This window comes from Carassius carassius, chromosome 5 (genome assembly GCF_963082965.1).
Source record: "Carassius carassius chromosome 5, fCarCar2.1, whole genome shotgun sequence".
Taxonomy (NCBI): Eukaryota; Metazoa; Chordata; class Actinopteri; order Cypriniformes; family Cyprinidae; genus Carassius; species Carassius carassius.
The window spans coordinates 8,684,984-8,710,210 of record NC_081759.1 but is presented as its reverse complement, the minus strand read 5'-3'; the positions used below and the strand labels follow the sequence as shown (position 1 = coordinate 8,710,210).

The 25,227-nt window shown below is 37.9% G+C and overlaps 1 protein-coding gene across 5 annotated transcripts in view; it reads left to right on the top strand.

Annotated features, from left to right (window-relative positions):
* rgs3a (regulator of G protein signaling 3a) overlaps positions 1-25,227 on the top strand; it is a 175,135-nt gene that overhangs the window by 142,819 nt on the left and 7,089 nt on the right. For 2 of the 5 annotated variants that reach the window (XM_059549655.1, XM_059549651.1), the window contains one exon: positions 13,404-13,477. In XM_059549655.1, coding sequence (XP_059405638.1) covers positions 13,404-13,477 — 74 coding nt within the window. Of the gene's footprint in view, positions 1-13,186; positions 13,478-20,345; positions 20,417-25,227 lie in introns of those variants that run through there. The other 3 variants (XM_059549654.1, XM_059549653.1, XM_059549652.1) reach the window with 3 other exon arrangements.

Below are 25,227 nucleotides of genomic sequence, written 5' to 3'. Positions count from 1 at the left end.
ATACCTTTAAAAAAAAAGAAAGAAATATATATATATATATATATATATATATATATATATATATATATATATATATATATATTTAATCTTTCACATTTAGTCCATTCGTTCTTGACGATTATGCCACAGGTTCTCATTAACATCGCATTGAATGTTTTCCCTTGCAATGCACCGCGGGAAATATATCCTTGCATGGTGTATCCATCCCTTGCAGTCCTCTGCACCTATTGCCAACCAGCATTCAATGCCTCTAGGAGGGGCATCTGCTCATATGGCCGGTGATCATACACCTTCCACCTCCAAGCAGAGAAGATCTCCTCGATTGGGTTCTGAAAAGGGGAGTATGCAGGGTGGAATATACAAGTTCGGAAGCGAGTTCAGCTTCCTGACAGCCTGATGGATAAAGCTGTCTTTCAGTCTGCTGGTCCTGGCCTGGAGACTCCGCAGTCTCATCCCTGATGGCAGCAGACTGAAGAAGCTGTGTGACGGGTGGGTTTTACCTGCAATGCAGAGGGAGGGGAGAGAGATACCAATGATCCCAGTGTTCAGTGTGATGGTGCTGGATGTGTTGCTGCCGACCCGTACTGCCTAAGGTCTTCCAGTCAGAAAGTCCAACAGCCAGTTGCACAGCGAAGTGTTGACCCCGGCAGGATCAGTTTGTGAATGAGCTGTTGAGGGATGATTGTGTTGAATGCTGAACTGAAGTCTAGATCAAATATAAAATATAATATACAGCTATACAATAGGGGAATGTAAAAAAGACATATATAAAAAAAAAGTTAAACAAAGCATAGAGTGCAAATCAGTGAAGTGAACAAACAGTGCAGATAAAAAGATTTTAGTGCAATAAAAAGCTTATTCTGTCTGATTAAAGTGACATAGGGCCGAAGAGCAGTTAATTTTATTTAACTGACTGAAGAGGTAGTAGAATGACGTCAGTTCCATGCTGAATGAGGTATTGAGGTTTAAGTTCGGGAGGGAGTTCAGCTTCCTGACAGCCTGATGGATAAAGCTGTCCTTCAGTCTGCTGGTCCTGACCTGGAGACTCTGCAGTCTCCTCCCTGATGGCAGCAGACTGAAGAAGCTGTGTGACGGGTGGGTGGGATTACCTGTGATGCAGAGGGCTTTACGGGTGAGACAGGTTCCATAAATGTGCGGAGGGAGGGGAGAGAGACACCAATGATCTTCTCAGCTGCTCTCACTATGCGTTGCAGAGTCTTTCGGCAGGACGTGTTGCAGTCGCCATACCACACAGTGATGCAGCTCGACAGGATGCTATCGATGGTGCCTCTGTAGAAGATGTACATGATGGGGGGCGGGGCACTGGCACTCCTCTGTTTGCGAAGGAAGTAGAGACGCTGCTGTGATTTCTTGGCCAATGCTGCTGTGTTTTCAATCCAGGAGAGGTCCTCTGTGATGTGCACACCCAGGAACTTGGTGCTGCTCACTCTCTTCACAGTCGCACCATTGATGGTCAGAGGAGCAGACTTGATGTGGTGCATGACTAGCAATTCAAAGCACTTCATGAGGATGGGAGTAAGTGCAACAGGAGGGTAGTCATTGAAGCAGGATGGAGACTGCTTCTTCAGGACTGGACTGATGGTGGTAGTTTTGAAACATGCGGGAACAACAGCCTGACTAAGTGAGATGTTGAAAATGTCTGTGATGACATCAGTGAGTTCTGCTGCACAGTCTCTCAGTACAGTAAAAAGCCTGACAATAAATGCCACAGTGCTCCGACTCAGAATGGGCTGGACCCTTTGTCCAGCCTTTCTAAAGGACAAGCCATGATTGATGACATGGTTAATAATTGTTTCCCGAATTTCATTTGAAACTTGAGCTCGATTTTGTCCTCTTGCTGCTGCAGCTCCTCCACCATACATACAAACTCCTCTTCCTCGGGCCCCTCTGCCATGGCCTCTTACTCTCCTTTTGTGCCTATGGCCTCTTTGAACCATGTTTGCAAATAGCAACACAGAGGTGGCATCTTTTATAGATGGATGAAGACTGATTGCTGATTGAAGAGTTGTGCAAATGAGTTTCACACAGGTGCATAGAGATTTATAATTATGCTACTAGAGATTTATAATTATGCTAAAAGTACTTTCTATCAGCTGTGAATAGATTTTTTTATTTTGTTCAACACAGTGAATCCAATAGAGTTTGAGGTCTTTCAATGAGATCTGTGGTAACACTTTTGACAAAGGGTGTGAAAAATTTGTGAAACAAATTAAAAAGCGTTAAAACATTTGCAAGAGAAGACTTCTGCTGTGCTAATAATGTGATGAAGATCAAGCGGATCCCAGTTTCATTTAGTGTGTCTTAACAAATGAAAAAAACTGTAATGCAAAGTTTGTGATTATGTTGTATATGTGGTCTTAGTTTTGTCATTATAATACTTCAAAGTTAGTTGATAATATACACTTAAATGCAGGATATTATGTATTGAGATTAATACATGCACTATAAGACTGTACTCAAAGCATACTAAAATCATGAAAATATTGTATAACTAATACCAACAGAATATAACCGTGAAACCAAGATATAAATCATATATTGATTTGAATAAGAAAAAGGTAAAGAGTTTAAAATTAGATCATTGTCTTTATCATTAGCTCACAGTGATAAATAATGTTTCTTGGCTGTTGAAACAGTGCATACCATAATCATATACATCATCAAGTAAATACATTTATATACCTAAATATGTGTTATATAGACAGTATATATACAGTGTGTGTGTGTGTGTGTGTGTGTGTGTGTGTGTATACATATACAATATATATCTGCAAAATGTTAATTATTTTATCATACAGAATGCTTATGTAATGTGAGATGGGCACCGCCATGTTTGTTCGCGCTGCAGTGTAGAGAGTCGGATTTAAGAATTCTTCAATTTCTCCCAAAAGTAATAAGTGGAGAACTGGGTGAAGAATAGAGTGAACTTTATAGTTACAGTACACCACAGTCATGGCCAAAAATATTGGCACCCTTGGCAAATATGATCAAAGAAGGCTGTCTGCATTGATCTTTTATTTAACAAAAATGTATCCTTTCATTGGATAATAAGAATTTAAAATGGGGGGAAATATCATTATGAAATAAAGGTTTTTCTCAAGTACTCGATGGACACAATTATTGGCACCCCTAGAAATTCTTATGAGTTAAATATCTCTGAAGTATATTCCCATTGATATTCACAATTTTGAGCACTCCAGCGTGATTATAAACATGAAATTATCCAGCCATGGCTTCCCGTTTCACAGAAATATAAATAGGAGGGAAAACAAAGCCCAAATTCCCTTAATCATCCATCAAAATGAGAAAAAAAAAGAATACATTTTTGATGTTCAGCAAAAGATAATTGAGCTTCACAAATGAGTGAAGTGGCTTTAAGAAAAGAGCTAGAGCAGTGAAAATTCCCATTAGCTTTTTAGCAGCAAACACTCAAGATGGGTTTGGTGAACGTGTACAATTAAATATACTGCTGTATTTTTGATGTTGTGGGCCTATATTCCTGCTGGAGGTCCTGGAAATCTTGTTTAGATACATGGCATCATAGATTCTATCAAATACCAACAGATAAAAAATAAGTAAGTGACTGACTCCTACAAAATCTTAAATCTTAAAATGGGTCATGTTTGGATCTTTCAATCGTACAATAATCTAAACACAAACCTCAAAAACAACACAGAAATGGGTCACTGAGCACAAAACCAAGCTTCTGCTATAGCCATTCCAGTCCTCTGACCTGAACCCAGTAGAAAATGAGAAGAGTGAACTGAAGAGAAGAAGCACCAACATGGAGCTGGGAAATCTAAAGGGTCTGGAGTGATTATGGATGAAGGAATTGTCTCTGATCTCTTGTCAGGTGTTCTCTAACCTCTTCAGGCATTATAGGAGAAAATGTATACTTGTTAAACTGGCAAATGGAGGTTTCAAAAAGTATTGAATAAAAGGGTGCCATTAATTGTGGCCAATGTGTATTAAAGAAAAACATTTATTCCATAATGATATTCCCCCCCATTTTAATTTCATATTATCCAATGAAAGGATACATTTTTGGGAAAGATCAAAAAGATTAACAGTGCAGATGAATTTTCACAGCCTTTTTTGATCATATTTACCAAGGGTGCCGATATTTTTGGCCATGACTGTATATGTATCTGATATGAATAAAACCCATCTGCAAATTAAATTTGAATGGATTTTTATTGTTGCTTCCATAGACATATGTGTGTATTTTTTAAACTCTAAATGTATTGTTTTACTAGTATTTATGTGTATTTAAATGTCTGAAACCTAAAATATGCATTATGTGGTTAATAACACTGCATAGTTGTGATAATATGAAAAGAGCAGTGCACGTCACTCTCTGGCTCAGCGACAGCCAATGCGTGAAACTCCCAGGGGCACAGAAATAAGCATTTCATATGTGGGACCGTACCGTTCAAAGGGTTAAGGTGTTATATTATATATACTGTATATATTACATCATATACACTTGTCAGCTAATTTAAGTAAAGTTCTTGCATCCCTGTGTCCTCAAGTGTAAAAACAATGTTAGAAGTTGAGTAAAACAAGTATACTGCCATAAGGAACTTTAGTTATAGCACTAATTCCAAAGTTGTGTGGAAAAACACCTACTGTTCATGATGATAATAATGATGAGTAAAGTGAATCATGCCAGCTCTCTCTATGTTTCATGCGACTGTTTTCAGAGTATCAGCAGTTTATCCATATGGGATTTGATGTATTATCTGATGCTGTCCTTGACTCCACAATTTTGTCTATTTTCGATCTTCAATTCTGTAATATAATAGCTTTCTCGTCATCTTTTCTAATAGATTTTTTTTTGTCCTGATTTCGATCTCTTTCTTTCTCTGCGGTGCAGCCCATTAGGGTAGGTTATTTTTAGCTCATGGCCAGTGCGCAAACCTGGCTCATGCTGGGAGAGATTCAGACAGAGGGTTTGAGCATGTGTTTTGTGGTATGCACAAAAGGAAATGAGCCAGCAGTGTTTTCCCAGAGACTGGGATTCAGGGTATTTTACACTGTCAACAGTATGCAGCTTATCTTTACATTCACAAAGCTCATATTAATATCACAGTGTCTAGTTGGTGTGCCCATGTATTAGCCACCATAGGGCATGCATCTTAGTTTGTTTTTTTTCTTTGGATTTCAGTTCCCATCACCCTTTGCTTTGACTATCTAGTCTAATTACATTCAGCTGTGTCTCATTTACCTTGTTAATATTCACATATAAGCCCGGTTTACTTTGTCTTTGGTTGCAGGGTTATTGTTTTTCTGTTACCTGTTTTCTGTTGCTTTGTTTTTGCCCTGATGTGGATTACTCTGTTTTTTGGACTCTTAATTAAATCCTGCATTTGGCTCTTCTTGTTTCGGAGTATTCCATGACAGAATAAAACAGCCATCAACAGATACAGCAGCTAGGCTGGGCTTATCGAATTGTGGACCATGGGTATTCGTATTCTTCCTCCTGCTTCGAAGAAGTAGCAGAAGACTCTGCTCCAGAAGTTGGTGGATCTTCGCCAAAAAGTGATGAAAGTAGAAGGTTTGCTCAGACCTTCTGGACTTTGGTGGTTGGACTGGAACTTAGTGAGTTCAAGCTCAGCAAGACTTTTAATGATTGCTTAGACAACCCCTTGCCTCCTCGGAAGATGGTGGGGCTTAAGACTGTCGACTTTTGGAGTTTCAATGATTATATCTGTTACCGCAACTTAGTAATGTCATGTCAGTCTGAATCCATTGCAGTGCCCCTGGATATGCCCAAGCCCGGTCCACTGGATAGCGAATCTTCACTGTCTCAGTCTTGCAAGTGAAGGTCAAGAAGGAAGAGGGCACCAAGGTCCACTCTAGATCTCCCGGAGCTCCCTCCTGTCCTTGAATCTGTTGCAAAACCTGTTCCCGTTTATGAGTCTGACTTCAGTGATCTCTAGTCCAGTGGTCCTGGAGGACTTGACTCTGGTGGTCCTGAGTCTGGTGGTCTTGGAGAACATGACAGTCACCACAGAATCCCCCAATTTCACTGCTGCCAAAATCAAGAAAGCCATCTTTGCCTTTGGCCTGTGTGTTGTTCTGCATGATTGGGTACAATCAGAGTCCATTTCAGAGCCTGCTCCAGTCCAACAGCCTACAGAGTCCACTCATGAACCCATTCCAGTCCAGGAGTCCTCAGAGTCCACTCCAGAGCCCCGTCCAGTCCAGGAACCCTCAGAGCCTGCTCCAGATCGGGAGCCCTCAGAATCCACTCAAGAGCCTTCACAAGTCCAGGAGCCCTCAGAGTCCACTCCAGTCCATGAGTCAGCTCCAGAGCCCACTCAGGGTCTATGAGGTCACTCTAGACCACACTCAAGTCTGCAAGTTAATTCCTGAGCTCGTTCCAGTCCAAGAGTCCACTACTGAGTCTGCTTTAGTTCCTCCAGAGGTGGTGGTTTCTTCTGCAGAACTTCCTTAGGTGGTGACGGCCACTCCTGAACTCTCAGTCTGCCTGGTCATGGCCAAAGAGACTGTTGTTGAACTGTCTGCCTGTCCTGTTACAGCTATCAAGGCTGTTACTAAAGGCCCAATATACTTCAAATGCAGTTAATTTTCGTTCTTCATTTGGAGGCAAAAATAAGTTCGAAAAGGCTGAGCGACGATATACTGTTTTCGAACATTCCAACACCCCTGCGCTGCTGGAGGCGGGGTGTAGACTAATGTAAACGTGTCGCGACACTTAAGCGTATGCCCTAAACACAACAACCATGAAATAATGGTCTAGGTGTGAGACGGGTACCAATGGTCAGAATATAATAGACAAAAGAATAATGATTAGCAGTAGTTCAGAGTCAAGTATCATGTTTGCAATACAAAAGAACCATTCCATTCCCATGATTTCCATTCCCCAGTCTTTAAGTGTGAATGACTCATAGTCATAAAATTTTTGCATGATGTGGAAAAAATATTGGCATCATCTCAATAACACAAACCTGTTTGTTAGTTTATTTTATTAGTGTTCATTTTATTAAACTGGATAAATTATTACACTTTTTTATATTTTATATGGTATCATGATTTGATAAAAACAAAGGTTTATTATTGTATGTTCTTTTGGCATTTCATTTAGAAACAACAGCAGCAGCAGCACTATGGTTTAACATTTATTTGAAAAGTATTTGGTACTTGCTATCTTTATCTTTACTCTTCGGAAAACTTGCATCTGATGTTTCTCTAAGTCTCTTATTGCATAACTCTGGGTCGTTGGCACCAAGATTCATTGCAATTTCTTTCTAGGAATTAAATGCTTTCTCTGAATCTTTAAAGTCTCTCCACGAGCGATCATACTGGTGCGGATATATTTGTGCCAGCTCAGCTATTCGACACAGTGTATTTATGTTGCTAGTGACCTGGAGATGCTCTTCTCCTGCCTGACCTCCGCTGAATGAGAAACGAACCAGGAAAAAAAATTGCACATCTAAGAAGGTGGAGTTCAAGAACACACCAACCGATTACGTAATCGCCATGGATCAATGGTATCACAAAAGTATTTAGGAGCCAAAACAAACTCCCCCCGAAAGTTTGCTTCTCCAAAACGAACTTCATTTCGGACTGATTTTGTTCGAAATTATGTCAAACGTCTGAAGTATATCCTCTATAGTATATCCTTTACCTCTCTTCTTTGCAGTCCTGCCTGAGCTGCTAGGGTGTTCGTCTGCCTTGTCAGCACCACTGAGGTGGTCGTCAGCTTTGCCTTTGCTGTCTGCCAAGCTCCTGGCTCTGCCCTGGATGCCCGCCGGAGTTGTTGTTTGGCCAGAGCCTCGCTGTTCTGCCCTCTGGCCTCCTGCCCTGCCGGCCCTATCCTGGCCCTCTGGCCTACCTCTGTTTCAAGACCTCTTTCAATACATGAACCTGGCCCGCCATCCCTTTCCTTGGTCTGCCTCCATTCCGTCTCCCTCCTGGATGTCATCTCATGAGCATCTCGAATCCGCTCCTTAGATTCTTTTACTTTATATATTTTCTATTGCTTTGTCTTTGCCCTGATGTGGATCACTCTGTTTTTTGGACTCTTTATTAAATGCTGCAGTTGGATCTTCTCGTTTTGGAGTATTCTGTGAAAACTGAAGACTTAACTGTCCTTGTGAAAAAGAAGTACATTTTAGCTTGCTTTAAAAATTAAGACAACTTTTGCATCTTGTTTGTAATAAAAATAAACATATTATCAATTTATATTAAATGCAATTAGGTTAACCTGAGAATGTTATTTATCACTTATAGTGAAAAATAAATATACAATGAAACTGTCATGGAAGCATCTCTCTTTAAGTACACTAAGGTGGCCTTTACATTACTACTGTATAATATGCAAGTTTTTTTGTAATAGAATTTTAATATTTCAAGTATCTCAAGTGATTAAGCACACTTCTTTTTCACAAGGGTACTGAGGACAGACACAGGATATTACTCATATAGTACCATAATTATTGACAGTCTCATACAGTATGAAAGTATAATTGAAGTTTGCAAACATCATATTATTGATGTCTGCTGTATTAATATTTCATTAGGAATTTAAGTAATGCCATAGCAGCCACACAGAACACTCTGGCAGGATCTAGGTTAAAAGCACTCAGAGCACCTCAGCAGCTGATAAGCAATGACCTGGCAACCAAAAAGTGAAAACAGTCCAATTGATGAACAGTTGTGATGTTCAGTGGTCTTCTGTATTGGAACATACTGTAACTATGGCCACCCTGTAGTGTGCCAATACACACACGTCACCATAGTTAAGAATATGGCCCACCTGCTCTGGAATAAATAAATATAGTTATAGCGACATTAACTGTGTGATCAACTGTTTACATAGCAATCTGACACTGCAGTCTATACTAACCAGAGAATGAGCAGCGCTTCACCCAACAAAGCCTACATCAACCAGTTCATGAAGCTTTATCCTTACTGTTTACATTTTTTTCTATTTTCTATTAGCATGTGCCTAGTATTGCACATGCTAGATACTGCATATCTAGGTTCCTCTAAAGGTTGTTCTCTGTCTTTAAGCTAACTTTCTTATTTAGGCTATTTGTTTATTTATTGCCACAGTTTGTTTTGGCTTGCTCACTGCATGGCGCAAAAATAGTTTTCTGTAAAGTTTATTTGGAACAATTTTTTTTTTTTAAATTGACATGACCTTACTTGGCAAGTGATGGAACATATTTCTAATTCATAAATATCCTGTTGATAAACACTAGAGTTAAATATTGTTACATCTGCAATCCACCTGAAGGCTTTGCATGAATGTTTTATAGAAGCATAGAATGTTTTATTTTTTACTTAACATTTTAGTGGGCACTTTTAATTTGAAAACAACATTTTGTGCATAAACTGTAGGGAAATCCTTCTGAAGAAAATATGTGCAGCTCTCTTTAAAGCACATTGATGTTTAGTTTCTGAGTCACTGCTACTTTGGACAGAGTCCAGAGCTTTAAAGGAATAATTCACCCATGAACTAAATAGAATTCTGCTACCATCTACTCCAATCAGTCTGAAATATGATCCAAGAAAAGCATAAAATCCAGTCCTTTAAAAAAAAAAGAAAAAAAAGTGAGTAAAACAAAAGAAAACATAACTCTATAAAGAGTATACACAGTAATGAAGGTTTGTAGGGCGGTTTATTTGATATAGGTTTCCAGAATGTTTATTTTTTATCTTTATTGTTTTTTGCCTGCATGTTGATCACACCACATGACTGATTAATCCTTACCCTTTTCAAATATTACTTAATTAACCCCCTCCCCATAGCTAATAATAAAATATGTCAAACCATACAGTATGAATTTCATTTATTTATTGATGCTTTTTCATCCTTATATTTTATTGATCCCCCATACGACTTGTATGCCATATTTCTATTCTACTGAAGCAAATTTATAGATATTTGAAACATACCAAAATTTAAGTATTTTTCACAAAAACCTTCTTCTCTGTCACATTTCTGAAATACCATTCTCCATCGACTGTTTGGCTACAAAATGCAATGCCATTTGGCATAAATTATGTCAAACTTAGTGGCACACATTGCCTGCTGGGATGCATCAAGTTTTTTGTATGTGAACGTGAATAAGCTTAGAGAGGCATAATGTAAAACATAATTTTGTGAACTATTACTTAAACTCTTAAATCCTTAGACACAAGGGCTTACTGTACTGTACTGTACAGCCAAGTTGGTAAAGTACATCAGCAAAACTAGGATTTCGGAGTAAACACATATAGATGGAAGCTAACATTAACTGAAATCATTGCATTCAATTTTAAGAAAAAAATACATCTTCTATATGAAAAATACACATATGTAAGTGTATGCAACAGTTTTTGCACCCCCTGGTCTATATTTATGTTATGATGAATAGCTAAGTGACTGGAAGCTTCCCTGTTTTCAAGAGATAGAGTATTAAGTAAAAAAATGAAATTTCTTTATTATTAATTATACAGTATCAAGGTATACAATAATTACAATGGTCAGTACTTAAACACCACTTTTGGAAACCACATTTTTTCCCTCCAAAAACATGTTCAACCATACATGCTTCATTTGCTAACTTCAGACAGTGAATTTTGTAGTGAGGAGGCAGGGAAGCTTTTCTTGACTTGATTCATCCACAAAGGTATATTTAGTGCTGCACCACAGTCTGCTAAATATTCTTGAATCAGTCAAACATGACTTTTGATGTGCCTTTCTAGAAATCCTACCAGCAGTTGTCTCTGAAAGATTTCTTGGTCTTCAAGACCTCATCTTGATCTCCACCATCCCTGTTTACTGACATCTCTTAATTACATTACGAACTAAGGAAATTACTGTTCAGAGGAACCCATGTTTTTTTTTTTTCTGACAAGTCAGAGTATTTACAGCGCTTTAAAATTTACGTCTGCTGGCCTTCCCTAACAATGATTGTGAACAAGCTATAGAGCTATAGACCTAACAAGCTAATGTCTGAGACCTTGTTAAAGGTTATCTGAGAGTCTTTTGCATGGTTCACATTTCATTTTTTTATACTCTTAGGAAAGTCTGGTAGTTTTTTTATTTGGTGCGGTTTCACACTGCCCTTTTTGCAATTGAACCAGAAACTGTAAACAAAAACATGCATGTGCTATTATCATCCATTCATTGGTTCATCCATTCAAACGGAACAGAGTCTGTTTGGAACCGGCCCGAGACCACCTCTTCAGCTGGGTGTCGGTATGGTTGTTTGGTCAGCATCTGAGTGTGATTACTGTATTCACACCTGATCCACACCAAGTGGGGAAACAAATTTGAGTTCAATTCAATCAACAGGTGTGAATCCACCCTAAAAGTATAAACAGACCTAATAATCTTTATAGCCTACTTGTTGGAGAGTAGTTAATTTTTTATTCTCTTAACTATTCATAGTAAATTATAAAGTAAGTAAGGAAGGAAGGAAATTAATACATAAATAAATAACAACAATTAGAGGTGCACAGATTTTGCATGCCACTGAGTGTACTATACCAGTTTTTTTTTCATCCAGCAGTTTAAAGTGAATTAATTGTGACATTTATATAAATCTGTGTAAATCTCTTTGATTGAAGTGCTTTAAAGTCAGTAGTACACAAGAATCAATTTACAATTGTGAGGTAAAGAGAAAAAAAAATAAATAAAAAATAATCTACACAACCTCTCCTGCTCCTGGCATCAGAGCTTACAGAAATGGCTCCTCCGGGAATCTGGGGTTTCCTGCTTCCCACATTCAGGGTCCTAAGATTAGTTGCTTTATTGTGATGCCAGCGCTGACCGTTTTGACCTCTGTGAGACTATGGGTTGGTTCTGTTAACTCTGTTCTCAGAACTACCATCTAAATTCAGAACTACCCTTTAAAAGAGTTTCTTTACTGTAAGACAACTCAATAATGGCCACCATAATGCTAAGGGGTGTACTTATAGATACCTGTGAAAGTAGGGTTGTTTTGAACTATCCCTGTACTGAGGTGAGTTGTAACTATACCTAACAGAAATCATGGACTTTAAGTCAATGTGAAATTAAAATCTCCTAGTTTCTAGTTTATAAATGCATGCTATTGATAAAATAGCATTTGGAAAATAGATAGAGATTTATTGTGAACGATTCATTAATACACTATTTATTTATTTGACTTTAATATTTAATCAAAATAGCCATAACCCAATAAATGACAGACTAATCTCTAGTGGTACAGTTCTCCAATCATTTAGTCTGCTTAAAAACACCCACATATCAAGTCAACAGCCTACTTTTTTTTTCTTTTTGATAATCAATTATACTTACTCTTATCTGTGATTTACATCACAAATAACAAACAAACAAACAGAAAATAAACAAAAAACAACAACAAAAACAACAACCTATCGCTCCTTCCATTTCATCACAACTTAAAAATTTGATGGTTGGCTGGTTGGACGGATTTATTTTGTTATATTTTTTAACACTAACCTCCATCAACCCAACTGTAACAGTATATCAATGATATGAAAATAACAATTCAGAAGAACAAGAATTCAGGTTAATTTATAACTGTAAAAAAAAAATTATCATCAATAATAATGATCATCAAACAAGCCTGACAATTAAAAAGGACAGCCGTGGTATTTATATACAGTATTGTTTGTTTTACTATTTGCATGGTTAAACCCCTTTGTTACAACTATCCACAATATATCTTACTTTGACATTACTCCTAAACACTGTACACCACAATAAAGTAGAAACCTTACAAGTCTAGAGAATAATGTGCCATTGTCACAAAGGTTTGTTGAAACAATGTTTTTACTTGATAAGGCCTAATTTTCAGAGGCGTGACAAATCCCTTGGGAGCTCAGACACGATACAAAACAATATATATACAGAAGGGGAAATATTTGTTGAACCGAGAGGGCCAAGCAAAGCTGTTTTTTTTCTAGTCGCAACATGAGAGGTCTGTGCCATGTATGGCCACAGCCAGACCACAGGTCAAGATGGGACTCGCACACAATGGCTCATTCTTCTACATACAAAGTGGTCTCAAACCTTCAGTCTGACCGCCCACTTTTGCTCCTCCTCCCCCTGTTTTCTTCTTGGTCAGTTCAGCCTATTATATCCCTCTGAGGACAGGAAGTGTAATGTTACTCCATGGTCTGAGCCCCTTTGCTTTAATCCAGGCATGGTTGGAGGCCAACTGAGCCTATCACATACACACACAATCTCACACGCTCGCTGCTGAGGATTACAGAAACCAGGGTCTCACACACACACACACAGTGTAGCGCTATGGCCTGTTAAGGATTAACTTGTCTTGGTTTAGCTACTTGTGGGACTGCAATTCTGCATTGCTTTCCTTACTGGATGATGCCGACTGTTGGTCTCTCCACAGCTGAGCGCCAGCTCTGAATGCAGCTGTGACGTGGATCCTGACGGGACCAAGAAGAAGCAGAAATCCAAAAACCTGTAAGTCCCATTCCCATTTTCTCTGCATTATATTTTTATTACTGGTGCTAGTGAGAGTTACTTGAGGGCTTTTAGAAAATTTAATTGTTGGTCCTTAGTTCTTCATTAGTTCTTTTTAATCTAAAAGTGAAATTTCCACTTTGCGACAACTGTGGCAAATGCAATGGTAGTTACTGACTTGATTTCGCTTTTTGAAGAGATGGTAACGCTTTACTTTATCCCCCATTTGTTACCATAAGTTAATGCATTAAATAATATTAACTTACAGTAAGCAATACATTGTTACAGTATTTATTTTTCCTTGTTAAGGTTACTTAATAAAAACGCAACTTTTAATTTTTATTTCATGTTAGCTAGGTTAAATAAAGTTCAATAAGTTATAAATAAGTTAAATAAATCGATCAGATACAAGACTCTAATAATGCAAAGTATTAGTTCATATTGGAATTGATATTAACTAAGGTTAGTAAATGCTTTAGAAATATCATTGTTAGTTTATGTTAACTACATTGTAATATGTTGGATTTTTCAAAGTTGTAAATGAAGAGTCCTTTTGTACAATAAAATGTTAGTCTTTCTACTTCAAAAATTCATGTTTAATTCAATGGGCCACTTGCGATTTATTTTGAAATTGTTTATTAAATCTACTAACAGTTTCTGAGTGGAAATTGTTTTGCAGGTAAATCCTTTTCAGTGTATTGTTGTTGATTATTGTTAACAAATGGATCCTTATTATGAAGAGATTTATAAGACTGAACCATTATTTAAGGCTGTTTCACTTGTTTGAAGACAGTAGTAGCACATTGTGAAATCAGATTGATTGTAGTCGGAATTTACATTGGTTAGGAATTAGAATAGTAAAAAAGGAAACAGCACCTTCAACCTAATTTGACCACATTTAGCATTGTATGCAGTCTATGTGTGTTGCACAAGCTATAAACGAAGCTCTGAAAGCAGTGTCCTACATCTCAAACTTCTTCAGTTCCATGATGGTTTTGATGCTGTTGTCATAGCTCATTAGAGCTTGTGTGTGTGTGTGTGTGAATATCTTATCATGTGTGATACTGTGTTAAGCTCTTCACAGACAGTTAATCTGAGCCTTTGTATTGTGAGGTGTGAATTGTGCCAAATCGTCTCTAGGTATATATTAACACTCTTCACAGAACAATAGAATTAAAACTGCTCCTCATGACATCAACTGCCCTGTGCTCTTATAGTGAGGTCAACACAATAGAGGAAAAGTTTTTACTGTCTGAATCAAACTTGAACATTGTTGATTAGATTAGATAATGTTTCTTTTGATATGATTAGTCAAATTTAAATATTAAAAAAATTGTCATATACAGATTTTGGGACACTAATATTAACAAACATTTTTTTTCACTAGTTGTCACTGGTGGTATTTTTCTTTATTATTCTGAGAATTAATTATTTCCTCAAGCCTTTAAATACTTTATCAAACTTCAGCTTTCATCCTGTTTTGTAGGGATGAAAAAGAATGTCTTGAGTCAAAGAAACAAAATATATATATACACAGAAACTACATCCATATTCTATTTAGTACAGCATTTGTGATAATGACATTCAGGGCACTTAAACTATTTTGGATTTTTGTATGTTTTTAAAATATGTCACTACACCAAGGCTGCATTATTTTTTTTTCAAATTAAAAATACAGTAGTATTAAATATTAAAAAAATCTTTAAAACATCACTAATATGAAACAAAGAGCTCTCAGATTTGATCAAAAATATCTTTGTGTTCCGAAGATGATGAAGGTCTTCTGGGTTTGGAATGAGACGAGGGTCGGTAATTAATGACAGAATTTTAGTTTTTTGGGTGAACTAACCCTTTAATTTAGTTCAATCAATCAGTCAATCATACCCCATGCCTATGAACTTTTGTACATACAGACACAAATAATGCAGTTTATTACTTAATTTGTTTAATTAAAAAAATATATTTTTGTCATTAACATGATTTCTCTTGAACTTTGAATTTGATGAAATGTCTATACATTTTTTGAATTATTGATCATGTTGATCTTCTATGTCTAAACGAATTTTAATGGGCACGGAGAGATATGTCTAGAGTACTGACACCATTTTTTGTCTTTCAGGCCTAGTGCCTTAGGCTAATCTGTGGTGAAATGATCTGTACGTTTAGCAGCCACAGCTTTCTTGCAGACACTTATTTTAAGAGATGTTTGGGGAATTGGTGGCTGCAGCACATTGAAAACATACATAAATAAATAACTGGCCACATTATTTAAAATCAGCAGTTCATCATAGATCAGTGCAAGTAGTGCATGTCATGGTAGTGGTTTATTTTACATATACATACTGCAAGTTTGCAGCTGTTCTGATTCTGTTGTCAGCTGCATTAAGTCACAGTAACACTAGACTTCGGGATTGAATTCACTTCCATTCATACAAATGTGAAATCAAGACTGGAAACACAGACACGTCAGCTGTGAGTTAAACTGTGTCCTGACTAGTGATGTGTCGTTCGTGAACGAATCGTTCTTTTTGAACGAATCTTTTAGGTGAACGAATAGTTCTCGTTCAGTGAAGTTCCTCCCTCCACAGCAGCGCGGCGCTATAAGCAGCGCATGCGCAGCTCAGTGGACCTGGTAACAACCATTTCATCCTGTCAAAGAATTACTCAACCTCGAGCCAATAGCTTTCGAGTATGAGATGTGACAGAGCATGTGATTTGTTGAATGTAGTGAACGAATACGCCCTTCAATGAACGAGTTGCATGAGTCTGAACTAGATCTAGAGATCTTATCATTCGTGAACGAAATGACTGAACTGGTACCCATGTCGTTCGTGCACGAGTTGAATGATCTAGTACATCTCGTTCGTGAATGAAATGACTGAACTGATACACATGTCGTTCGTGAACGAGCTGAATGAACGGATACATATCGTTCGTGAATGAAATGAACTGGTACATAGCTTATCTTGTTTGTGAACGAAATGAATGAGAGTAAACCGGGTTAGTCTGCCATTTAGCATGTCAATCTCGGAAAATGCAAAGCGCAGTTACAGGTACTGTGCACATACGCTTGTTTTGATATTTAGCAACTCCACGTTTAATCCCCGATTTATGAATGTGAATATATAATATACAAACTGTCTGACCAGAAAATTAAAATGCTAATTAAGCAAGAAAACCTCGTGCTTTGTTCATCTGAACAACTTAATTAGACTTTATATATTAAATGCGATTATACACACATTTTAATCAAGCCAGATCAGTTTTTGTAACAAGTAAATACGTTCGTTGACTAAAGACATAACACATAATACACTCTTTTTTTCCACCTGCTGGCATATTTTGTGTAATACGAAGAAATGATCACTGAACGAATCAGTGAACGATTCTGAACGAATCATTTTGGTGAACGAACTGAAAATGAACGAATCTCTAGAAAGATTCATAATTTCCACAACTAGTCCTGACATTCAGCCAACAGAGAATCTAAAGCCCCTTTCACACTGCCATTCCGGAAAATACACGGGTAAAGTGTTCCGGCAATTGTTCCCGGGTCGCTAGATTTTGCACTTTCACACTGCCAGTGCTTACCCGGGATAACTGCGTGCTTTCACTCACAACCCGTAAAGATCCCATAACGACACGTGACATCAGGGCGTGATGTGTAATGTACGAGTCGAAAACGTTAGGCACGTTATACTTTCACTGAAGCAAGCGAACGATCTCGGCGTCAGCGCGGAAAGTGAGGAACAAACTGATCTCTGCTTCATTACAGTTTGCACATATTTTTTCATCGCGAACGTTGATCTTCCTTCAAAACAGCCGGTAAAAGAGTCGCGCGATAACGCACGTCATCACTTCGACACAGCATTAGATCTGGCTTTTGTTCACACAGCGCTTGTCCCGGGTTGAACCCGGCAATGTTACTATGTCCCCGACCCGGGTCCAATTCCGGAATCAATCCCGGGACGTGGTTGCTTTCACACAGAAGGCAACCCGGCAATGTTCCGGCAATATGCCGGGTCGGACGTGCAGTGTGAAAGGGGCTTAAAGGTCACAGATTGACCAGCTGACTAACTGCATGGTTTGCAGTGTTGTGGGCTCTGTAGTAATAAACCCTTATTTGTGATTAATTATCCTTTGTTTTGCAGAATGTCAGTTTACACTAAGTTCAAATAGCCTGTCTTGTTGCCAAAGGTTATTTACTCTAACTCCACCCACTATTGTTTGATATACCAAGACAACATTACGGAGTTTTCCAAGCTGGATACTGGGACAGTATGTTTTTACCACACTCAAAACCAATGTACCCTTCCTGGACTCTTTATACCCAAACCAAGATGGCCTAGTTGAGTCCACACACACACACTTGTATTTTTGTGCATGCCACAATGCAGCATATGCAATAACATAAGTGTTGGTATAGCGAAAGTGGAATGTGGGCAGCACGCTGTTGTGAATGTATGTGAAATTGAGCCTCATTTAGTTGAATGACATAGTTGGGAAGTCATGGCCTAGAGTTTGACTCCTAAGTCTACACAAGGTTGTGTAGACTTAAGGTTGTGGGTTCGAGTGTCGGGCCGGCAGTACCATGACTTAGGTGCCCTTGAGCAAGTCCTCCCCGGGCGCCACAGCATAAATGGCTGCCCACTGCTCTGGGTGTGTGTTCACGGTGTGTGTGTGTGAGCACTTTGGATGGGTTAAATGCAGAGCACACATTCTGAGTATGGGTCACCATACTTGGCTGTATGTCACTTTCAATATTAAACAGGAATATTACACCAAATGTTTTCTCTTCTCTCCCCTGAATTTACATATCTTCAACAGTATATAGACAACATGTCAGCAATGGTTGAAAAGTCAGTCTACAGTGACTTCTGATATCATATCATATCATATTCATCTTATCTTATAATAGTTGCTTGATATGAGCAAGTAGACACTGAATTTGTGAACAGGACAGAAAGTTTAGACTTGAAATAGATGTTTCTGCATGTTTACCTACAGGATATGGGGAAAAAAATGTTACACCCCTTACTATACTGTGATGTCGTGTGTCCCAGCGTGACGAGACAAAACCAATAAAACCCATTGCACTGAATACAACAGAGGCATCTGTTGCATCCAGTGGGGACATACTTACTGATTATAATGATTATAATACTGTCTTTTTACAAGTTGCATTACGTATCGTGCCCCGTAAACCTAAAACCCATGTCTGCATTTGTGATCGGAGAAATGACAAACAACAAGCGCTACTCTGCTTAAAACTCGCATTTGAATCGTCAGAGGCAAATTCTTTAAATATGTAAACATACTTTCAGACTGTGGGTCAGAAGCGCCAGACTGTCTTTGCAAAGTTGGAACTGCCCTACTTTATAGAAACAGACACTAGCATTGTAGGCTACTCTCCCAGGAAACAGTCCTGGTCAAACAAGTAGCTTTGGTTTCACACCGAAATACACAGCATGGTGGTGGAGCAAGAATAAAAGTTACACCTTCTTTCTTTGTATGAACATTTAAACGTAGACATGTGGGGGGCACGTTAGAATGAACCATTTTAGGTTGCTGTACCTGAGTCTTAACTTTTATAAAGAATATCTCTTTGGATTTGAGACTTTAGTCTTTGCAACTTTACAGATCTTCTTTATGCAACAAGAGCCTGTAACACTCCAAAGAGAAAGGACAAATTTAATGATCATATGACCCCTTTAATTTATTACATGTATGTTCTCTCACATTTGTAATGAAAGGTCAGGTCGAGCATCTCACTGAGAAGACACTATTTTAATTTCCAGAAACACCTACAACAGGTAAAATGAGTATTGAACACATCCACATTTTTTCCCAGTAAATATATTTCTAAAGGTGGTGTTGACATGAAATTTTCACCAGATGTTGGTAACAACCCAAGTAATCTATACTTACAAAATAACATATTATTACCTACACAGATCAGTTCATGTGACAGAAACTGCACCTGGTTTGGCTCTAATAGCAGGAAGTTGTTTTTATTTTTTGCTTCGACCTTTTTAGCACCTGGTTTATGACAGCAGACTAGACACAGAAAGCCGACACTAGCACTCGTCTGAGATCAGTGTAACTGCAGACCTCTGGTGAAAGAGAAAGTCGCCCAGTCTACATATTCAACTGTTCTGAAAACAGCTGAGCCGTGGCTCACCCAAGGGCCCAGGACAGCTGCTTTCATGTTACAGGATGCGTTTGCAGACTCTAACCTTCAATGTCAACATGAGCTTGCGACCGCAGTTCCCAGGTGAGGTGGCTGGAGTAGCTGTCATCACATTACCTCATTATGAGCGTTTCCATTTAAAGAGAAATTCAGCTGAGATGAAATTACTGGGCATCTGGTGAAAGCCACTGAATGTGATCATGAATGGTCTCAATGGTCCATAGCATGTGCGCTAATGTAAAAGGCATATAAAAGTACAGACATGATATGTAGTGCTTTTTAGTGGATGATTTAGGGCAGTTTCCCTAGAGTTCACACAGGTGTCATAGATTAACAATACATTTTTAAATGTACAGTATAACTATTTTAGAATTTGAAACCTAACTTTCTTGTGTTTTCTTTATTTACAATAAATTGCAGATACCTTTTGAAATACTTTTGAAAGGTATAAATGCACATACCATCATAGATAGATAGATAGATAGATAGATAGATAGATAGATAGATAGATAGATAGATAGATAGTGTGTTGTAAACATACTGACACACAGTACAGCAGTCTGTGGTAGTGGAGATCTGGCCTGTGATTGGCTCACACTAGTTCTGCCTCCCTGAGATCCTGTGCTATATAAAGATACAGAGGCTCTGTGTGCGGTTAGAGGAATGTGACTGTCCCAGCAACCTGCTCTTCCACCCCTCACACACACCTTACACACAATGGTGGATTTCTCTGAGAAGTACCTTGAAAGGTAGGGACCAAATGCTCCTATAAGTGTCTCCTCTGCTGCTCTGAGAGTTCTCACAGTAATGAGAAGAGGGAAGGAGGGAGGTAAAAATAGAAAGCATGAGGTTACTTTAGAAGAGAAAAAAGATGAGGGTGGCAGGAGTTCACGTCTCCTGTGGTTCGTCTGGCAGGGCGTTTGGGAGTGCTTCACGTGAAGTGCTGATGTTTCAGCTTTCCTTTCTTTTGGATTTTGATGTTCGGTGTTTTCATTAACCTGAAAGTGTCCTATTTTGTGTTGGTTTAAATCTATCTGGAAACTTGAGTGTGTTTTCTTTCCTGATGTTCTGCACATAAGATATTTTAAAGTGTCTCTGGATTGATTCAACAAATTGTTTTCGTGAATCTCATAAAATGTATCAAACATATGTGTAGATCATATTTCACTCCAAAATATAAACATTTATTTATTTAGCTTATTTTTTTTTAACTTTAAGTTATTTTATTACTTATTTTAGACTTTTAATTTAATTTACTTGTTTAATTTGTAATTTTATTTATATACCTTGAGCTTGATTAATTAATAATGAATAATACAGTTATTTATTTATTTATTTAGGGATTTTTTTTTTACATGAACTTTCAAACAACTTTTGTGCCATTCATGTGATAGAATTCCATATTAGTTTTTAATTGTGAAGTCCAGAAAATGGTCTACACTAAGGCACTGAAGAAAAGGTGACTATAAAGCGACGATAATAGCAATTGTATTATGCACACAATACAGGCACACAAAAGCCTATTGCTTGAAAAATATGACATATTTTGTAGCTAAACCAGTGTTTTGGTGCAGAAATCCAGCATTTTAGAAAAAGGACTCCTGTTGGACTCCACATCACATTTGTTTTAAACTGAAGTCCTATCACGAGTCAACACAATAGTTGTCACGTTCTAAATGTCTTTCTCACAGCGAGTGTCCTGGTTTCACGGCCTGGAATAGTGCTGAGCTCTATTATGGGCAGCAATATGAGACGGGCAGAGAGGGAATTGGCAAAGCCTGGAGATAATTGTGGCTTGCAACCATCTCCTCTCCTCCTCTATCTCTGGCTTACCCTGCAGGGCTGGCCGTGGGGAAATGTCTATCAATAGACTCAGAGGAGCTGGATCAGAGCATCCTAATTTGATAAATTCCAGTGAGGGCGTGTCCTTCCTGTTGAGAGATTACAGGCCTGTGCTGTGAGGAGACACGGGAGCAGCTGCTTCTGCTTGATAATTAGCCCAGTGTTTTTCTCTAAATGAGGGGTCAAGCATGACAGACGTTTGACTGCTGCCTCACTCAAGCAATGCAGTCACGTTTAATGTCTTTCCCCACCGCATATGACCAGCTTGCACAGCTTCTGATACAACTGGACATGCAAACGATCATGCAATATGCCATATGGTGTCTGAAAAGTCTTAATTAAAGAGCTTAGTGGTTTAAAAGTTTAAAATTGTAAATTAGTAGGAGAGGCCAATGTCCTTTGTGAGGTGTGAAAAAATTATTTGCGATCATGTAATAAATGTTTCATTGCTTCTGAACCTTCACTTAAATGTATATTCTCATTTAACTTTGATATGTAATGTTTGTTCAATACCTTCACCATTTTTTTTAAGTCTGTGTTATACTTTTGACATTAATTTAATAGTTCTGTGCATTTACTTTGTCAACAAGCTGTGTTTTTTTTTTGTAGCTCAAACAGTAGAGCATGGCATTACTGATCGATTTCCTAACAATGCATGAACTGATAAAAAATTTATGCAAGAAATTTGCTTTAGCTAAAAGCCTAGACAAATGTTTAATGTAAAAGAATTGTACAAATTTGGTATTTAAAAGTTCACTCGAAAATGAAAATGTTCTGAAAATATACTCTCAGACCATCCAAGATGAAAATGTGATGTTAAATTTGTTTCTACATTGTAGAAATGTAGCATTACATCACTTGCTCACCAATGGAGTCACTCCTCTGCAGTGAATGGGAGAATAAGAGTCCTGTAAAACAGCTGATAAAAACATCCACGTTATCCACACCAGTACATAAATTAACATCTTGTGAAGCCAAAAACTGTGTGTTTATAAGAAACAAATTCATAATTAAGGCGTTTTCAATTCCAAACCAAGTCCTTTATCCATTATATTGCTTTCTCAAGTGAAATAGTCATCTGGTGTGAATCAGGTGAGAAGTATGCAGAGAACAAGCATACCTTTGGAAACAGTCCGATACAACTCTAAACAAATATGCTGGTGGATTTTGATGTGAGAGGACAACAGTGGATCAATGGAGGAAGTGTTATTATGGATTATGGACTCATATTTTGTCTAGAAGAGTGAGAAAATATTCACAAAATTCCATTTTTTGGGGGCTGAACTATTCCTTAACAGCACTGTTACTATGCTTGATCTTAGCTAAAAGGCCAAGCATGTGCTTGAGTATTTTAGTCCTCTTTCCTCCTCTTTATATAGCTGAACTAATACTCTGTAACACATTTTCACTGGTGGGGTGTTTTTCTCATGCAGAAGGGCAGGCAGACTGATGCCACATGGCAATTCTTACAGTGTTGCAAAGCAGTGTGGAATCTCAACACTGTGGTACTGAATGGCCAAAGGGTGTTTCCTTGGCTACGCGTGCACACACACACACACACACACACACACACACACACACACACACACACACACACACACACACACGCACACACGTACACACACATTTGTTTTTGTGAAAAGTGGGGACATCCCATAGGCTTAATGGTTTTTATACTGTACAAACTGTATATTCTATGGCCCTACACCTAACCCTAATCCTCACAGGAAACTTTGTGCATTTTTACTTTACTCTCAAAAAAAAAAAAAAAAAAATCTGTATGATTTATAAGCGTTTTGAAAAATGGGGACATGGGTTATGTCCTCATAAGTCACCCTCTCCTTGTAATTTCTGTGTCAAACCCATACATTATACAGAGTTATGTCCTGATATGTCACAAAAACAAGAGCACACACACACACACACACACACACACACACACACACACACACACACACACACACACATCTGTGTGTGTGATTCTTTAACACAATTCTTATATGCATTTAAACTGGATGGGATGTGACATTTCTATTTCTTGACTTTTGTTGTTGTTGTTGATTTGTAAATCCTTTGTATTTGAGAACAGAGAGGGAGTTATCTTTCTATGAAGATGCTAGCAAGTTTATTGGCAAATCTTAAGTGGTTAACTCTCTCCCATACATAGTGTTGATAATGACCATATCCAGTAGGTGGCAGCATTGCATTTAATGTCACTGACTGCCTTGCAAAACCTGTAGATTTCTGTGCACTGAATGAGGACAAACTCAGCCTTATGTCACTGTCTACATAAGTTAAAGACTCAAAGGACTGTTCATAGGCCAGTTTTCCTGTTGTTTGCATTCATCTGTTTTCGTCAACGCTACACAGCTTATAAGATCACAGTGAAACCCAACCTGGATCATAAAATGTTTCATTACACTTCAAAATACTTTCCAGAGCCCATAAACTGATGAGAATCTTTCCTCTTGTGCGTATGATCCAAAACCCCCCTTCTCAGACCTTTTCATTTTAAACCAGATCTCCCACTGGAAGTTAAAAATAAATCAGTTTGACACATTCCTATTGGCCAGCTTTCATTTATTCGTTGTAAAAGTTCTATTTTTATACAAAGAGAGCTTTGGATTCAAATATCTTGTGATTTATTTGTTTCCTCTACTCTGTTTCTTTTAAAAGTGTGCAAAGTTTCACATACACATTTGCAATCAACAGGAATCCATCCAAAATGCTGCATTCTTTGGCATTTTTAATGTTTTCATAACTGTTTGCAATCTTGTGTTGAAAAAAGCTGTTGAAGTCTTTTGTGTGAGTCAGTTTATCTACCAAAAAGCCTGATGATTTCAGCATTTATGATGTTATCTGAGCAGACTCTGGTTTCAATTCTGAGCGGTTTCACATTCTTATGTCCCACCAGAGACTAAAAAATAAAAAGTGTTTGTGTAAATATCTCTGTCAGACGTCACAGATCTTAATATGAAACAGACTTGAGTGCAAGATTTTAGATGATAGTTTAAATTGTTTAAAAATGACAAATGTTATAACAGAATAAAGTTCTCAGAATATTGCATTCTCATTGAAGTCACACAGAATTGTATACATTTAGTCTTCCTAGTTAATCAAATATGACAGAACTTTCTTTTGGCATCATCCTCAAAGGTTAACACCAGCCATAAATAATGTATTGAATAAGGCAAAATGTATTGTAATTAATTAGATTTAACCATAATGTTTAAAGTTCGCTATTATAAGCTATAGGTGTGTAGCATTTAGACTCATCAATAACTGACCTTATTTTTTCACTTATTTTAATTTTCATAGCTTTTAGCTTTGTCGACCTCTTTCTCAAACATCTGGTGTGCGGAACTTCCTCTCAGTTAGTCACACCACGGCTGACTAACGTCTCATCATCTCATTTCCCTGCTTGCCGAGCTGATTGGATTCTCAGATACTAACAGCTTTAGCTTTGGGACTTGGGGGTGTACTTATAGTTTAAATTAAACTGCTTGAATTCTGTAATCCTGATGTATGATCTTTTCGCTCAGGACTTGTGTTGTAATTTTACTTGGAGAAAGAAGAGCTGGCATGGTCACCAGCTAGTCATCTTTAAAGAGGGGGATTTTTTTAGCCATTCATGCCTACAGGGCAACATAATATGTCATACATAGTTGGAGACTTCCTTTTTCCTGTTGAGGCTCGTCTATGCATTCCGTCATCATAG